The sequence below is a fragment of the Harmonia axyridis genome, chromosome 5 (genome assembly GCF_914767665.1).
Source record: "Harmonia axyridis chromosome 5, icHarAxyr1.1, whole genome shotgun sequence".
Taxonomy (NCBI): domain Eukaryota; kingdom Metazoa; phylum Arthropoda; class Insecta; order Coleoptera; family Coccinellidae; genus Harmonia; species Harmonia axyridis.
This window is the reverse complement of record NC_059505.1, coordinates 29,863,242-29,877,416: the sequence shown is the minus strand read 5'-3', so window position 1 is coordinate 29,877,416 and position 14,175 is coordinate 29,863,242. Positions and strand designations below refer to the sequence as shown.

The following is a 14,175-nucleotide window of genomic DNA, read 5'->3' as shown; positions in this document are numbered from 1 at the left end:
GTGCTATCCTCAATTTTTTTTTTAAGATTCAAAAGCTTCTTCATCGGAATTAAGAAACTAAAATGGAACTGTTGTGATTGGCACTATATCTTATACTAACTGACAAAGAAACTCCAACACCTAGAAAGAGCTGTTTAAATTTTCAATGTTTTTTGGTAAAACATAGATAGTATAGTAAGGAGTAAATGATTGAAACTTGGAGAAAAAACTAAAGGTTCACAATTATTTTTAATGAATTTTTCAATAATGTATTTGTCCACCGCGATTATCTATACACTGACGCAATAAGATGGTCTATATTTCCAATAATGTCAGTTATATAGTCAATAAAATCGAGATCCTGATAATTAATGATCATTATATATGATCATTATAACAGAAGAGTTAATAGCATGAAATCAATTTTTATGACACAATATTAAGTGAACCTATAAAATATTGTTCATAAATTTTTGAATCCAAACCAAAAAGAACCACATTTTCATGAAAGTATAACATCATTGAAGCAAAAACCACGATTGAGAAAATAATATTTGAAATTAACGAAACAACTTGGTTTTCGATCATTTCAGTCCTGTAGATGAAAATGCAATAAATGCGATGTCATAATTAATATGATGATTAGTATTTTCAATTGATCACCATAAAATGTTCTCAATATCATCTTGCAAACTGAACTTGAAGCGACTGTAAATAATTATCATCTTTCCTAATATTATGACTAATTCGTTCATTCTACCACATTATGTATAACAAGATCGTGCGTGAATATCACAGATTCGCAAAGATGTCATGGTTATATTTTATTGTTATATGTAGGTTCTAGTAACTCTCCTGAAACGGATTTATCTATTATCTGTCAAATTTGTTAAATAGAATCAGAAAACTGTTCTACCAACCTACATTTTTCAATGCAAAAATCATTAAACGATATTGATGGAAATATACTAACTGACCAAGAACCTGCACCCAGAATGAGCTGTTCAAATTCAAATTGTTTTTTTGGTAAAACATAGATAGTAAGTAGAGCAAGGAGTAAATGATTGAAATTTGGAGAAAAAAACGAAGGGTATACAATTTTTTTTTTTAATATGTTAATAATGTGTTTGTCCACCGCGATTACTTAAACACTCCCCCCAACACGTCTCGGCATTGATGCAATAAGATGGTCTATTTCTTCTTGCAGTATACTACCCCAAGCTACCTGTACTTCATGTCTCAGAGCTGCCAAAATCAGTGGGGGCTGAGGTAAATTTGCAAGCCAATGATGACTTCAAAATGCTCTATGGGCGAAAGATCGGTGGATCTGGGAGGCCATGGCAAAGGATTCACATGAGTCGCTTCGAAAAAGTTTAAACTTACTAAGGCAATATGAGGTCGGACATTATCTTGCTCAAATATTGGATTCTCGAGCCGGTTAATGTAAAGGAAAACATATGGCTCCACATGTTACCTGGAATAAAGACTTAAGTTGACCTACTTGCATGAGCAATAGCAATATCACCCCATATCATAACGCCTACTGTCCGGTGTACATGACGCTCAACATCAAACCGAGGTTCACGTCTTTCTTCCCGACGTCGTCTTACCCCTTCTTCGATCATCATAAGCACCCAAGGAGACTCAAGATTCATCAGAAAAGACGACCTGATGCCTTTCCACATTCCGATGTTGACGTTCTTTGCACCATCTTATCCGGCGGTAAACCATTCGGACAGTTACAGGATGGCCTTGTTCGTCTAACTGACCTAGCCACTCATCAGCCAAAGATCGAGTTGTCGCAAATCGGTCTCTAATGGCCATAAGTCTCAGAAGTCGATCTTGAACTTCATTTGTGCCCCTTCGACGCCCGGTACCTACTCTTCTTCGATTTTGGGCAATATCAAACCACGCTTGACAACATCTAATAATAGTAGTTGGATTTCTGTTCGTACGCTAGGCGATTTCTCGAATTGACAACCCCGCCTCCTGTAGACCAATAATTCGGTCTCTTTCAAATTCACTTAGCTTGCGATAAATACAGCGTACACGTGTTATAGGCATTTTAACAACAACTAAACATCGACTTTGGAGCTCCTCAAACAGCTGGGTTGTTGTTAACTTGCAAAAAACGACTACAAAAACAAATTTTTCAACTTGAATATTCAAGTAACAAAAACTGTTTACATGAAACAACCTTCAAGGTTGTTTCCTCCAAATTCAATCATTTACCTACTTCTTGCTATACTATCTTTGTTTTACCAAAAAAATTCAAAATTGTGTTGCTGTTTCTTTGTCAGTTAGTATAAATCACCTTAATAAAAATAAATAGAACACATGCTGAAGCTATGGAAGGCCGAAAATCATATTTCAACGGCATTTTTATGTATGAATTCGCACCAACATTCCTGAAAATCTGATAATTAGAATAATTATAGGTTTGTGCGTTCGTTCTGGTTTTTCGCGAATTCAACAAGTACTGTATATACATATTTCTCAAAATTGAAGGTGAACCTCTGATTCGATTGTGCGAGATGTGTATGGAAAACCCGTGTTATAGGAAGACCTACTTAGTAATTTGCATTCCAACCTTCAAGTGTGCAGATTAGCTGTGATCGATTACAGTAATTAATGAAGTAGCATAATTACAAATTCATTGGCACAAAAGTACCCATAATTCTAGATATTGAGATGTGAAACGATTCATGTAAAGTACAATAGCTTTTGGAGAATATTCAATCAATAGTTTTTCGATTTGTGAGTTGTGAATACTTCGCAAAAGATAAAAAATTAGTTAATGATTCCTGGATTTTCTGTGACTCAAATGTGATAATTTGTTAGTTCACAAAGCCATCGAGGTGAAAATGCACTGCCACATTACAAAAGATGATATTGTGTGTGAAATAGGGATAAACTTCTTATGGTTCAAGGATCTCATCTCCAATCGTGGCCAAAAGTTCAAATATTTCCATATCATTGAGACCTAGCGTATGAAAATTTGTCTTTCTTATATGAATTTAATCAAAATATTTTGGGCACGATTTTCCTCGGAAAATTCTCGAATGTATTCAATAAAACCCAGAGAGTGCAGAATGTGCATAAAACTATTTTCCATTTAAATTCATATATATCCCTCAATAATCTGCTAGATTATTTTCTGAATAACTGGAATTAACGCTGAGAACATCCTTTGATTTATTGATATTGGAATTGGTGAATTCCTTACGTTGAAGACGTATAACATTTCGTGAATAAGCCCCGGTGCACACATACGACTTTTGCAGTCACGACACCGTTGCTGTGTCGTACTTGCGGCCTGTGGTACGAAGAATCAAATGGGAGCATGCACACTACCCGCCGTGCCGTTGCGACGTCGTAACTGCCATCATGCGGGCTGTGGTACAAAGAATCAGGCCCGGTGCACACATCCGACTTTTGCAGTTACGACACCCGTTGCGGTGTCGTACCTATTCAATGCACACTACATACGACACCGTCGTGGTTGCGGAGCCGGATCAATTCACTTCAATGAAGAGCTCAATATCCAATTCCCTCTCTGCCATTGTTCGAACTCACGACAAACGTCGTATGTGTGCGCAGGCCAATTTGGAATAGAGTACTGAGAGATCGCATGTACGACTGCGGCACAGTTGCGGCCTAGAGGGACATGCTACCAAAAAACGACCGTATGCTGGCAGTTACGACGTCGCAACTGCACGGCCGGTAGTGTGCATGCTCCCATTTGATTCTTTGTACCACAGGCCGCAAGTACGACACAGCAACGGTGTCGTAACTGCAAAAATCGGATGTGTGCACCGGGCCTCAAATGGGAGCATGCACACTAGCGTACGACACCGCAACGGTGTCGCAACTGCAAATGTCGGATGTGTGCACCGGGGCTAAGAAATGTTATGACCAATCAGTTATGTTAATGTCGAGGTTCCCTTGATTAAGCATCCTAATAATTCATTCAAAAAGTCATCTTAGCAAAATTCCCTTCAACAGAGGCTTGTTCAAATCGACTGTCACAATGTTTTGCCAATAGAAACGAGGGCTTCTATAAGAAAGATATAGGTAATGATATAACCTTCAAAATGACAACAAAATGTATACCTTCAAAATTCATAATATTGTCAACTCCTTGTCAAAATATTTATTTGAGAAATCAATCAAAATTGCAGTTTTCAAATGTAAATTTCAATTCAGGTCGATCGAATTAGAAAGAAATGGTCTAAAGGATAAATATATATTATTATTATATTATTATTAGTAGAATATCTGAAATAAGACAAAATAATTTAATCACTATGAAATAGGTTTTGTACATGTTTCACTCATTAAAACGAGATTGGTTCGAAAAATGATGGTCTCTTATTTTAATTTTACAATGAGGCCAATAATCACGATCCATCTTTATAAACGTGTAATGTACTTGAGTTGCATTGAGTTAGAGGAAATTCTCCCAAGGATTATAGTACAACTACTACAACTTTAACTAGTTATGTCAAATTTGACATTAAAAAAATATATTTTGTTCTATTATTTTAATATTATTATTATTTTATTCTCATCAGTAATTGTTTCAAAGTTATTACTAAAAAAAAAGAGTGAATATCTAAAATGTGGCAATTCGAATTTTTGAGTTGAGTAAAAAGGCAATCAATTCGCTTTTCATCAATAATGAGGAATTTCAAACCTTTCATTGAAGTGTTTGTGGATTACACCAAAGGTCAATTGGGATAACCATTAGACTCTAGGGTAATTAACACTTGAGAGAAGCACTGACCGAGTCAGGCACGGATACTTCACTACAAAATGAAGATGACAGGAAATACTAACAAAACCTGCAAAATAATACGGAACAGCATAAGGATCAAGTAGCAACAGGAGTGCCCCAGATTTCCGTTCAAGGACCTCTACTCTACAACATATATACATACGACGTCCCAAAACAATCAAGATCTCTGTTAGACCTATATGCAGATGATACGGAAATAGTAGTCAGAGATCGATGAACAGTCGTCATATGCTACAAAAAGCACCACTAGAATATATAGACAAATGGCTCATTAAATGGAAAATTTAAATAAAAGGCATAACAGAGTCATGCTATTCTCCAATACAAAAGGATACTAGAGATCAACTCAAATATAAAGATAGATGGAGAAGGCATAAAATAAGAAAATGAAGTCAAGAACCTAGATGTAACACTAGATAATAGACTTACACCGAAAAACCATATAAAATAGGCAGTGGATAAAACAAACGCAGCAACGAGCAGACTTTACACACTTATAGGAAGAAAGAGGCAAATGAACCAAAATACAATAAAACTTAAAATGATCAAGTTAATTGTAAGACCTCAAATAATATATGGATCGGCAGCATGGGGCTATGCACCCAAAAGTATATCAAGAAGATGCAAGCAACAGAAAATAAACTTTGAAAAACTGCAATGAATATGAAGTGGTTCGTAAAAAACTAACAAATCCACAAAGATTTAGAATGATAATGACTGAGAGATTTCGTGAACAGAAAGGCTGAGAAGATTTTTAAAAAAGCCTATGAATATCGGAATGACCTATGAGAATACTAGTCGACTACAACCATCTTGAAGATTGAGATTATCCTAGAGGTTAACAACGAAGGAAGAAAAATTGAGTAAAACCCAATTTCAAATATAAAACAAGACTCTCTTATGAAAGACAGGTTAACAACAATACCGCACGACAGGCATTGTGACAGACAAACAAAAATAGTCAAAAGGTTAATAGGCAAAGCGATGACTGGAACAGCAGGTTATGTTAAGTGAGGTAGGTCGTGTTCTTCAAACGCGGAATACCACAATGGTCGACCTTTTAGGAGATAGTCCGTTCATGAGGATTATCTACGACTAAATTATTAATTTTCGATTTTCAACGAACGATTATATTAGGTGTAGTAAAAATAAATCCATTATTTTCTTAATAGATGGTTTTAATTATCTGTATCTCCCGTTGTCCGATCTCTTGAGTCTTAGTTGACTCAATTTTGAAGCAATTGGAGACTGATGATGAAAAGTGGATCATTTACGACAACGTCAAGCGAATACGGTCGTGGTCGATATGCGGTGAGCCGGCAGAGCTAGGATTGACGGCAACTGTTAACTCGGAACTGTACTGTCAACAATTTGACCGTCGAAAGGAAGCAATCACCCAGATGCAGTCAGCTTTGGCAAAAAAGGATCCTTTCCTTTTGTATTCAATCAGGAAAATGCCAGGCCACTCACATCGATAGTGGCTAGTGACTGATAGGTTGAGAGGTACCTTTTAGTACCGACCTAGCACCAAGTTTACCATCTGCTTCTTTCCATGGCAAACAATTTTGCTGGTGAAAATTTCGCTTCAACAGAGGCTTGTGAAAATCGCAATTTTTTGCCAATAAAAACGAGGGCTTCTATGAGAGAGGTATAATAATATAACCTTCAAAATGGCAACAAGTTATCGAAAAAAAAGGTGCATTTTGACCGGATCATTCTACCTATGGTTATTAAAGCCTGGTTTTTCATGCAAAAATAATGTATTTCTTTTTACTACACCTTATATTTGACATTTACCTCAAAACCGGTGCCAATCCATATACGGTCTTGATCGTATTCCAAAAAGTAGCAGATATCTAAAATGAATGTATTCTCTCACCAATAATTGACACTTTATCACAAGAAATAAACCTGCCAAATATTTTCGGAAATTAATTTGTATGGTATCGTTAGTCTGAGGTTACGCACCTACGTTTTACCATAAATATAGATTTCGATGTTTCTGGTATCAAGGTTGTTGTTGCAGCTACCTTCTGTTACCTACAATTTTTGAGGCTTACAAACGAAAGACGAAGATTTTCATCGATTTTAATACAAATACATAAAAACTACGCTTTTTTCACCAACTCTTTTGAGTTTATTTTGCTTTCATATTTTGGTGAATAAAAAAAATTTTGTGATTGGAGATGAGGGGATAAAAACTATTCATTTCTGTAGATAATAAATCCTCAAGGAATATATGGCATTAAGGTCTACCACTAATACATATTAGGACGATTTGACTTCAAGCTCTTCATCAGGATGTGAATTTTCTGGTTACAAGGGTACGTACGGATATGGTTTTATCAATCAAAAATTTCAGAGTCATCAAATTTCAAGTATAACTGGAATAATTCAGGTATCTCAGTTGGTTTCTTAGATAACATTTGATTCCATATATTTTTTATTCAGATTTAGAAATAGTAGGTCATAAGTTTCGTTATAAAAAGATAGGTTGTTAAGTAAGAAAAAGAAGGAGGGACTTTGAGTGACAGTGCCATAAATAGTTCATAGATGAAATATGGAACATCGAAGAGAGGAATGAAGATGTAAAATCCAGGATAGCCACAAAAAAAAAATTAGAGAGATTGGAAGGATATTATTTTTGAGAATTTGATTTGATATTGATAGAATTGAAGAAAGTAAGGAGTTTGAGAAGAAAATATACAGGGTGGCCATTTGAAAACGAAACAGACGAGATTACAGACGAAATAAAGTTTTTCGATAGAAATGCTCGGACAGGTCGATTTCTGTTTCGAGGGGGACAACTTAAGATGTAGGTTACGGACGCATAGCGCTTCAACCCTTGCTGCTACAACCCCCACCCCCAATTTTTGAATAGGGAAGATGGGGTGAGTGATACCTCAATTTAAAGGTATTTTTATACTGATTTCAGCACATTAATTGTTTTGTTGTTTTATGCATTAGTTCTCGAAATATTCATGCGTTAGTTAGTTAGGAAGGAAGCCACAGTCATGGTTGTTTTGAAGCTCAAAATGTCGATTTTTCACAAAACACTACAAGTGCCATGAAAACACCACTTCATTTTCAAATAGTTAAGAATATATCGAGAACTAATGCATAAAATGAAAAAACAATAACTGTGCTGAAATCAGTATAAAAATACCTTTCAAATGAGGTATCACTCACCCCATCTTCCCTATTCAAAATTTGGGGGTAAGGGTTGTAGTAGCAAGGGTTGAAGCGCTATGCGTCCGTAACCTACATCTTAAGTTGTCCCCCTCGAAACAGAAATCGACCTGTCCGAGCATTTCTATCGAAAAACTTTATTTCGTCTGTAATCTCGTCTGTTTCGTTTTCAAATGGCCACCCTGTATATAAAGGAGTGAAGATTATGATGATATATAAATATAAGTCGAAAGTGGAATTGGAAAGACTATGGAATTTGGATTTGGAAAGTACTATGAAATAGGACTATATGTAAAAGAACATTTTTTAGATAAGTGTTTTTTTCGATTTTTGTAATGAATTTCATTTCAATAGAAAGATTATTAGTTAGGTAGTTAGGTAGATAGAGTTTGCTGTTTGATTAAAAAAAATGAATTTAATATATTTTTCTCTGAACCCACCTGAGAGAGGGAATTATTTTCAAGTAGAAATATAAATTTTTTGGATCTATTTCAGAAAATATACCAAATTCATATTGAGGAGATCCATATCACTCGCTGTAGAGTAAAAAAACAGTGATATGCCTAAAGTTGCTGTGACAAATAGTTACTCAATTACTCAACAAAACTGATTCTTCTGACTCGTACAAACACGTACAAAACAAGTTTTTGAGGGGTCTGACAGAGTCCTAGGAGAGTCGAAATAGACAACAAAAAAAAAACAGAATATATTATATCATAGATAAATGAAAAAAATACCTAACAGCCGTAGAGATATCCTTCAAAGACATTCAGGAATCATATCTCAGTTCGAAGAAAACAGAACATTGTCTTCTGTCTGGAATTATTCACTTCCTGCCTCTTCAAATCGAGCTCATGCGTTTGACATGAAAAAATGCATGACAGCAGTCTCAAGGAAGGAAAGCAGACAAAAATTCTCGAGTACTCAATCAAGTGGGGCTCTGGAAAATGGTAGGAGACAATAGTGTGCAATTTGAGGGCCTGAAGAGCGATTTGTATCAGCTCCAAGGGACAATTCAGGTCATGTGGAAACTCCACTTCCTGCGTTTAGAACAGTGATGAAGGAAGACATGAATATCGAACTGTTATAATTTTGTATTCGCGCGAAGAAAACATTCTCAGTAGTCTGATCCCAACTCTGTTAATATTCATGTAGAAATAATTGTTTCCGGTAGAAAAAAATATCCGTTTTTCTTATGTATGCAAAATTGGCGATACTTGAACTACAACTTTTTAACTCAGAGAGAGAGGAAACTGAATGAAACATTATGATTTTTTTTTGACAAACTCAATACTCCTTCAACTGCATTTTTTTTTTTTTGAAGTAAAGGCCAAAATTGAAATTTGAGTGATCTCAACATTATCATAATGTTTATAATAATTTATTTTCGATTCGAAAACTATCCTATATTATGAACCTCAGATATTCGTTGATATATCATGAAAAATATTGTGTAGGTGCAATTTGAATTAATAAATATTAAGTAGGCTGAATCACTGAATGATATATCTCAACGCATGGGTTATTATTATTTTGCGTTTGAATATTATATGGACTTTATAACTCTTGATCGTTTGATTTTTGGTTGGAACAACTAATTAATAATTCATGTACAGGGTGTTTTATTGAACCCGAAAGAAAAATTTAAAATATTTGGGTCCTTGTATGCACTCTTTTGTTGTGGTTCATTGAAATAGTTTGATCGTTTCAGAAAATAATAAATGCCATTCAAAAATGAAATAAAAAAATATATGTACTTTACTGACCACAATAAATAGAATATTGCTCAGAAATGACGTTGAACACACTTATCTTGCTTATGCTTCGAAAACTATGAATATGTCTTAGGCAAAAAAAATTCTCCCAGTGTCATCTACGCCACTAAATATGTTTGTCCAGTTTATGAAATATCTTGGACTGTTGGTATATACAAAAAAAAAAACTTCGAACCTTTCAAACATGCATTATTTTTACAAGCTTCTTCAATTTGAATATTTTTTTCAACAAAGTATCGAATGACATTGTGCTTCATGTCATTCTATGTTTTCGTGAATAGTGATTCGTTATATGTCAGAAACCATCACATTTTGACCATAGATTTGTGTTTAAAATATTAAATATGCTGAAGTATCTACATGCAACATTTCATGAAAAAAAAACATTAAATGAATTTGAAAAATCAGAAAAGAAAAAGAAAGAATTTTTGGCATTAGTGCATTTTTCATTTTTCAACCAAATTGTGAATCTAGCTATCCTCCATAATAAACTAATAGGAAAAAACTCAACAAATCCCTTTGATCTGACGCAAGTCAAAACGGCTTCGTAAATTGATGTGTTTTCTCCCACCAAATACGTTTTACTCTCATTTCTTTGTTTTCACTTTGAAATTCTACTATTCATTGAAACCGATACATCCATGTGAAAAACTGCTTTGATGGAATTAATATTGTTGAGTGTATATCATGAATTGGCATAAAAAACAGCTAAACTAGAGATGGCGAATGAACCAACAAGCTTCAGAAAACCATATTCTGTTCGTTTTTTAATACCTCTGGATTTTCTCTATTTAACTTGAAAATTATATTTTTATAAAAACACTAGATTATCGATTGCCAAATTGGGTGTTATTATTGAATGGTCTAATTACCTTCAGTAAACTAATTGTCAATCCTTGAGTTTTCGCATCACCTCTGACGATACAAAAACTAACATGTAATTGATGTATACTACGTATGTGCATTGAAATTATAATTCCACGACTAATAACACCGTTTAAAAAACAATGTTCTTCGATTTCATTATAATATGGACATTCTTCGTCACTATATTTAGTGTTTCCTAAAAAACATCGAAGTAAAACTTAATTATGTATAGAATTTATTTATATCCAACTTATTAGGTCGATATTATATTTCATTATTGCAATTATTTAGAAAAAATTCTTACTCACGGTAGGAATGCATTCAGCAGAATTTCTTCAAATCATTTTATTGATTTAAAAAAAAAATTAGTTTATTCAGAATAGATTACGAGCTATCACTCAAAATTATTTTTGTATTATATTTTCAATCCTTTAAAGAAATTGATAATAGATAATATATTTTTAAATGAAATCTGTGATTGAATTGAAAACACAATTCAAACAATAAAAAATGAATATATATAAATTTTTTTTGAAACGAAGGAACACATTTGAAACAAAAATTTTTTGAAAATATATGTAGTTCCGAACTTTCGGGGCTATTGACATAGGAAAAATAATTTCTATAATCGAAATTTTCATTTTATATGCTTTCCTACCCGCCAAAAATTTTTTTAAACAATTCATTTCTTGATTGTCACCAATGAATATTGAAATCGAGTAAAAATTCAATGACATAACAAATAAAATATTCTTCTCTTAAAAAACCTGTACCCTTATTTTCAATAGTTGAGGACCATTGAAATGTATGTTTATGTTCATAGAGTCCATACCTTTTAAAAGTACAATATATCGTCGGCTTACTGCCAAAACCAGATAAGTAACATTTTTTTAATTCTGTCTAAATGAGGTTTGAAAGTATCTGCCTGTAATAAAACAACTTCATGCAAGAAAACGTTTTATAATAAGTGAAAAAATTAGATTGATTGGGTTGCTGTGAACATAATTAATGGCAGAAATCAGGAAAATTTGGTCACGACAATAAACTTGATAAAAAATGTACTTATCTTGTTCTGGCAGTAAACTGACTGGTGTCAGATTAATTTAATTGAAATGAATAAGGAAAGACAGGAAAAACTTTTATTTAATGCAAGATAAGAGAGGTGTGAAATAATGAAGACTCATAGTAAGTAGGTTCATAAGTGTAGGTTATATTGAAAATTATTCTCGGAAGCTATAGCACCTGAAAAAAATATGGAAAAATCTCCATGAGGATTAACATGAAATAATCAAAATTTAATATTGATTCACTCTGATATATTTTTTGTAGTTTTTTTTAAGGTGAATTTTGACTAATTTTTTCATCAGAAATAGTTGCATAGGCAATTTCATATTTTAAATACTCAAAAGTTGAAAAAAGTTATCGATCAATAGGGATGTTGCGTCATTAAATAAAATCAAATGAATATAGGTTTCCACATCAAAGGCCGTTTTTAAAATACCAAAATAGCATTTTCATTATTTTATTTCTCGAATGGAATTTAATAAAATTGATTTAAATTGTGTTAATTCTTATCGACTAGAACGTGACTGCTAACGCCAATCAGGGCAATTTGACGTCATAGCACTGAAACGTTTAGAACATAGACAAACTAATCTTATCTAGAACTAGTTTATTTATGGTTTAGAACGTCAGATGATATAATCAAACCAACTTGACTGTCGATATCAGGTGATATAAGTTCAGTTTAAAAGACCGTTAGCACGTGGTGATCGTAGATAAACTAATTAGTTTGTATATGGTGGTGACTCTTTTATGCAGTGACGTCACCATAATACCGTGAAAGAATATTTTTTATTGGTAATTTCTATATTTTTCCTCGAAAATATTTCTTTTCGTGTTTATATAGGGATTATCTACAAATTAGAAGCAATTTCAAAATATATGCAACATCCCTATTAACAAAGACTCAATTTATGATTCGAATTAGGGACTTTATCAAATTTAATGATCATGATTCTAGTTCTTAGAGCAATAAAGCGATCATATTCAATACAAACCAGTGCAATTAGCAGAAGTATAGATATTTAAATGTCCGATAAATTAAAATCCAAACATAAAAAATAATGCAAATAAAGTTTCACAATGAAAAATTGAGATTTTCATTTGGAAAAGAATTGCCCTTTCTTGATATTGCATCTAGAAATCACAAATCCGTTGAAAAAAACATACGAAACCAGTTTAGAGGTCACATTCAATAACCTGTAATAGGAATGTATTTTTGGGAATTAGGTATCATATTATACTTGTTTTTCGAAATACTATATGTGGGTACAACCAAATTTTTTCATGGTGGTTGTCACGATCAAATAATTTTTTATGTATTGTCATTTTTGTATGCACCATGGAATTTTCCCTGAAATCCATGAGCTGATGGGTTGAACAAACCTGCATTAGACGCTTAAAAAAATTTGTAAACATCTTGAACATTGCATTATCGATTTCCCGCTAATGAAAATAATTGCCCCCCTCTTTTTTATCGGCCTTAAGGAATGCTGATCATCAACCAATTAATGATCAAGAAATCGATTACACTCACCGGCTTAGAGTTGACGTCCGGGTTGTACCAGCATCTTTCGTTAGTTCTGATAGTGGCATAGTCCTTAAGGGTGGGACACACATTATTCTCCTTGTTCCCTCTACCTCCCACAACAACCAACCCTACAAAAACCAAAAACTTGAACACCAACATCACTCTCGGCTTGTGACACAAGAATAAACTAGCTATTTTGAATTCCGCACTGATAAAATTGTTATCGTAGACAGCCAGACAGTGGCGAATCCCAATTATTCCCCCGTCTTACCGAACTTGTTAATTGTTTTTTTTTTCGGCAAGATTGATTTTTAACTACCTCGACATTCGAATTTTTGTGTCAGCCAGTAGGACTTCCTACTTGCCGACTCGCACGAAAAACAATTGTTAATTAAGTCGAATATCGATGCAAATTCGTTTGGGAATATGTTCCATCATTTGATCGAAGGAGGTGGATTGTGGAAGGTCGAGGAATACGAGACTTTAACGATGAATTTATGATAATTCGCCGTTGAGCGATTTTCAAATTCGACATTCTTGATGCGATCATACGGACAACATTTTTTCTGGACGATAGATTAATGAATGGTGCCTTCCTTGATTTGAGGCTGTTTGTGTTCATTCCAGCGTGAGTTGAAGGTTAAATATCAAAAAAGTAGTGTTAATTTTTTTTCGAGAAAAGGATCATAAACGAAGTTGGAATATATGCCATAAATCTTAAGTTTCTGAAGTATTCAAACAATTTTATTTTTATATAGAAGCTCATTAATCATTTCGATGTGTCGTATTTGAATATCTTTTCAACGGTTTTTCCAGGTAACTAAAACATTTTTCGCTATGAATTTTAAATGAAAGAAATTAATTCAAAAGCTTGAACAAACACAACTTCATTCCACTGATTGCCCAAATTTCCAATTGCTGAAAAATAAAGTGAGTAGGTAATTTTAATTTGTAAGTGAAGAAGTAATTATGAT

The 14,175-nt window shown here is 33.6% G+C and overlaps 1 protein-coding gene across 2 annotated transcripts in view; it reads right to left on the bottom strand.

Moving 5' to 3' along the window:
* Nucleotides 1–13,741, bottom strand: part of LOC123681034 (lipase 1-like) — a 33,139-nt gene extending 19,398 nt beyond the window's left edge. Inside the window, exon 1 of one of the 2 annotated variants that reach the window (XM_045619198.1) lies at nt 13,208–13,741. In XM_045619198.1, the coding sequence (XP_045475154.1) occupies nt 13,208–13,360 (153 nt within the window). In that variant the 5' untranslated portion in view covers nt 13,361–13,741. Of the gene's footprint in view, nt 1–10,613; nt 10,722–13,207 lie in introns of those variants that run through there. The other variant, XM_045619199.1, reaches the window with a different exon arrangement.
* Between the last annotated feature and the right edge of the window lie 434 nt (nt 13,742–14,175).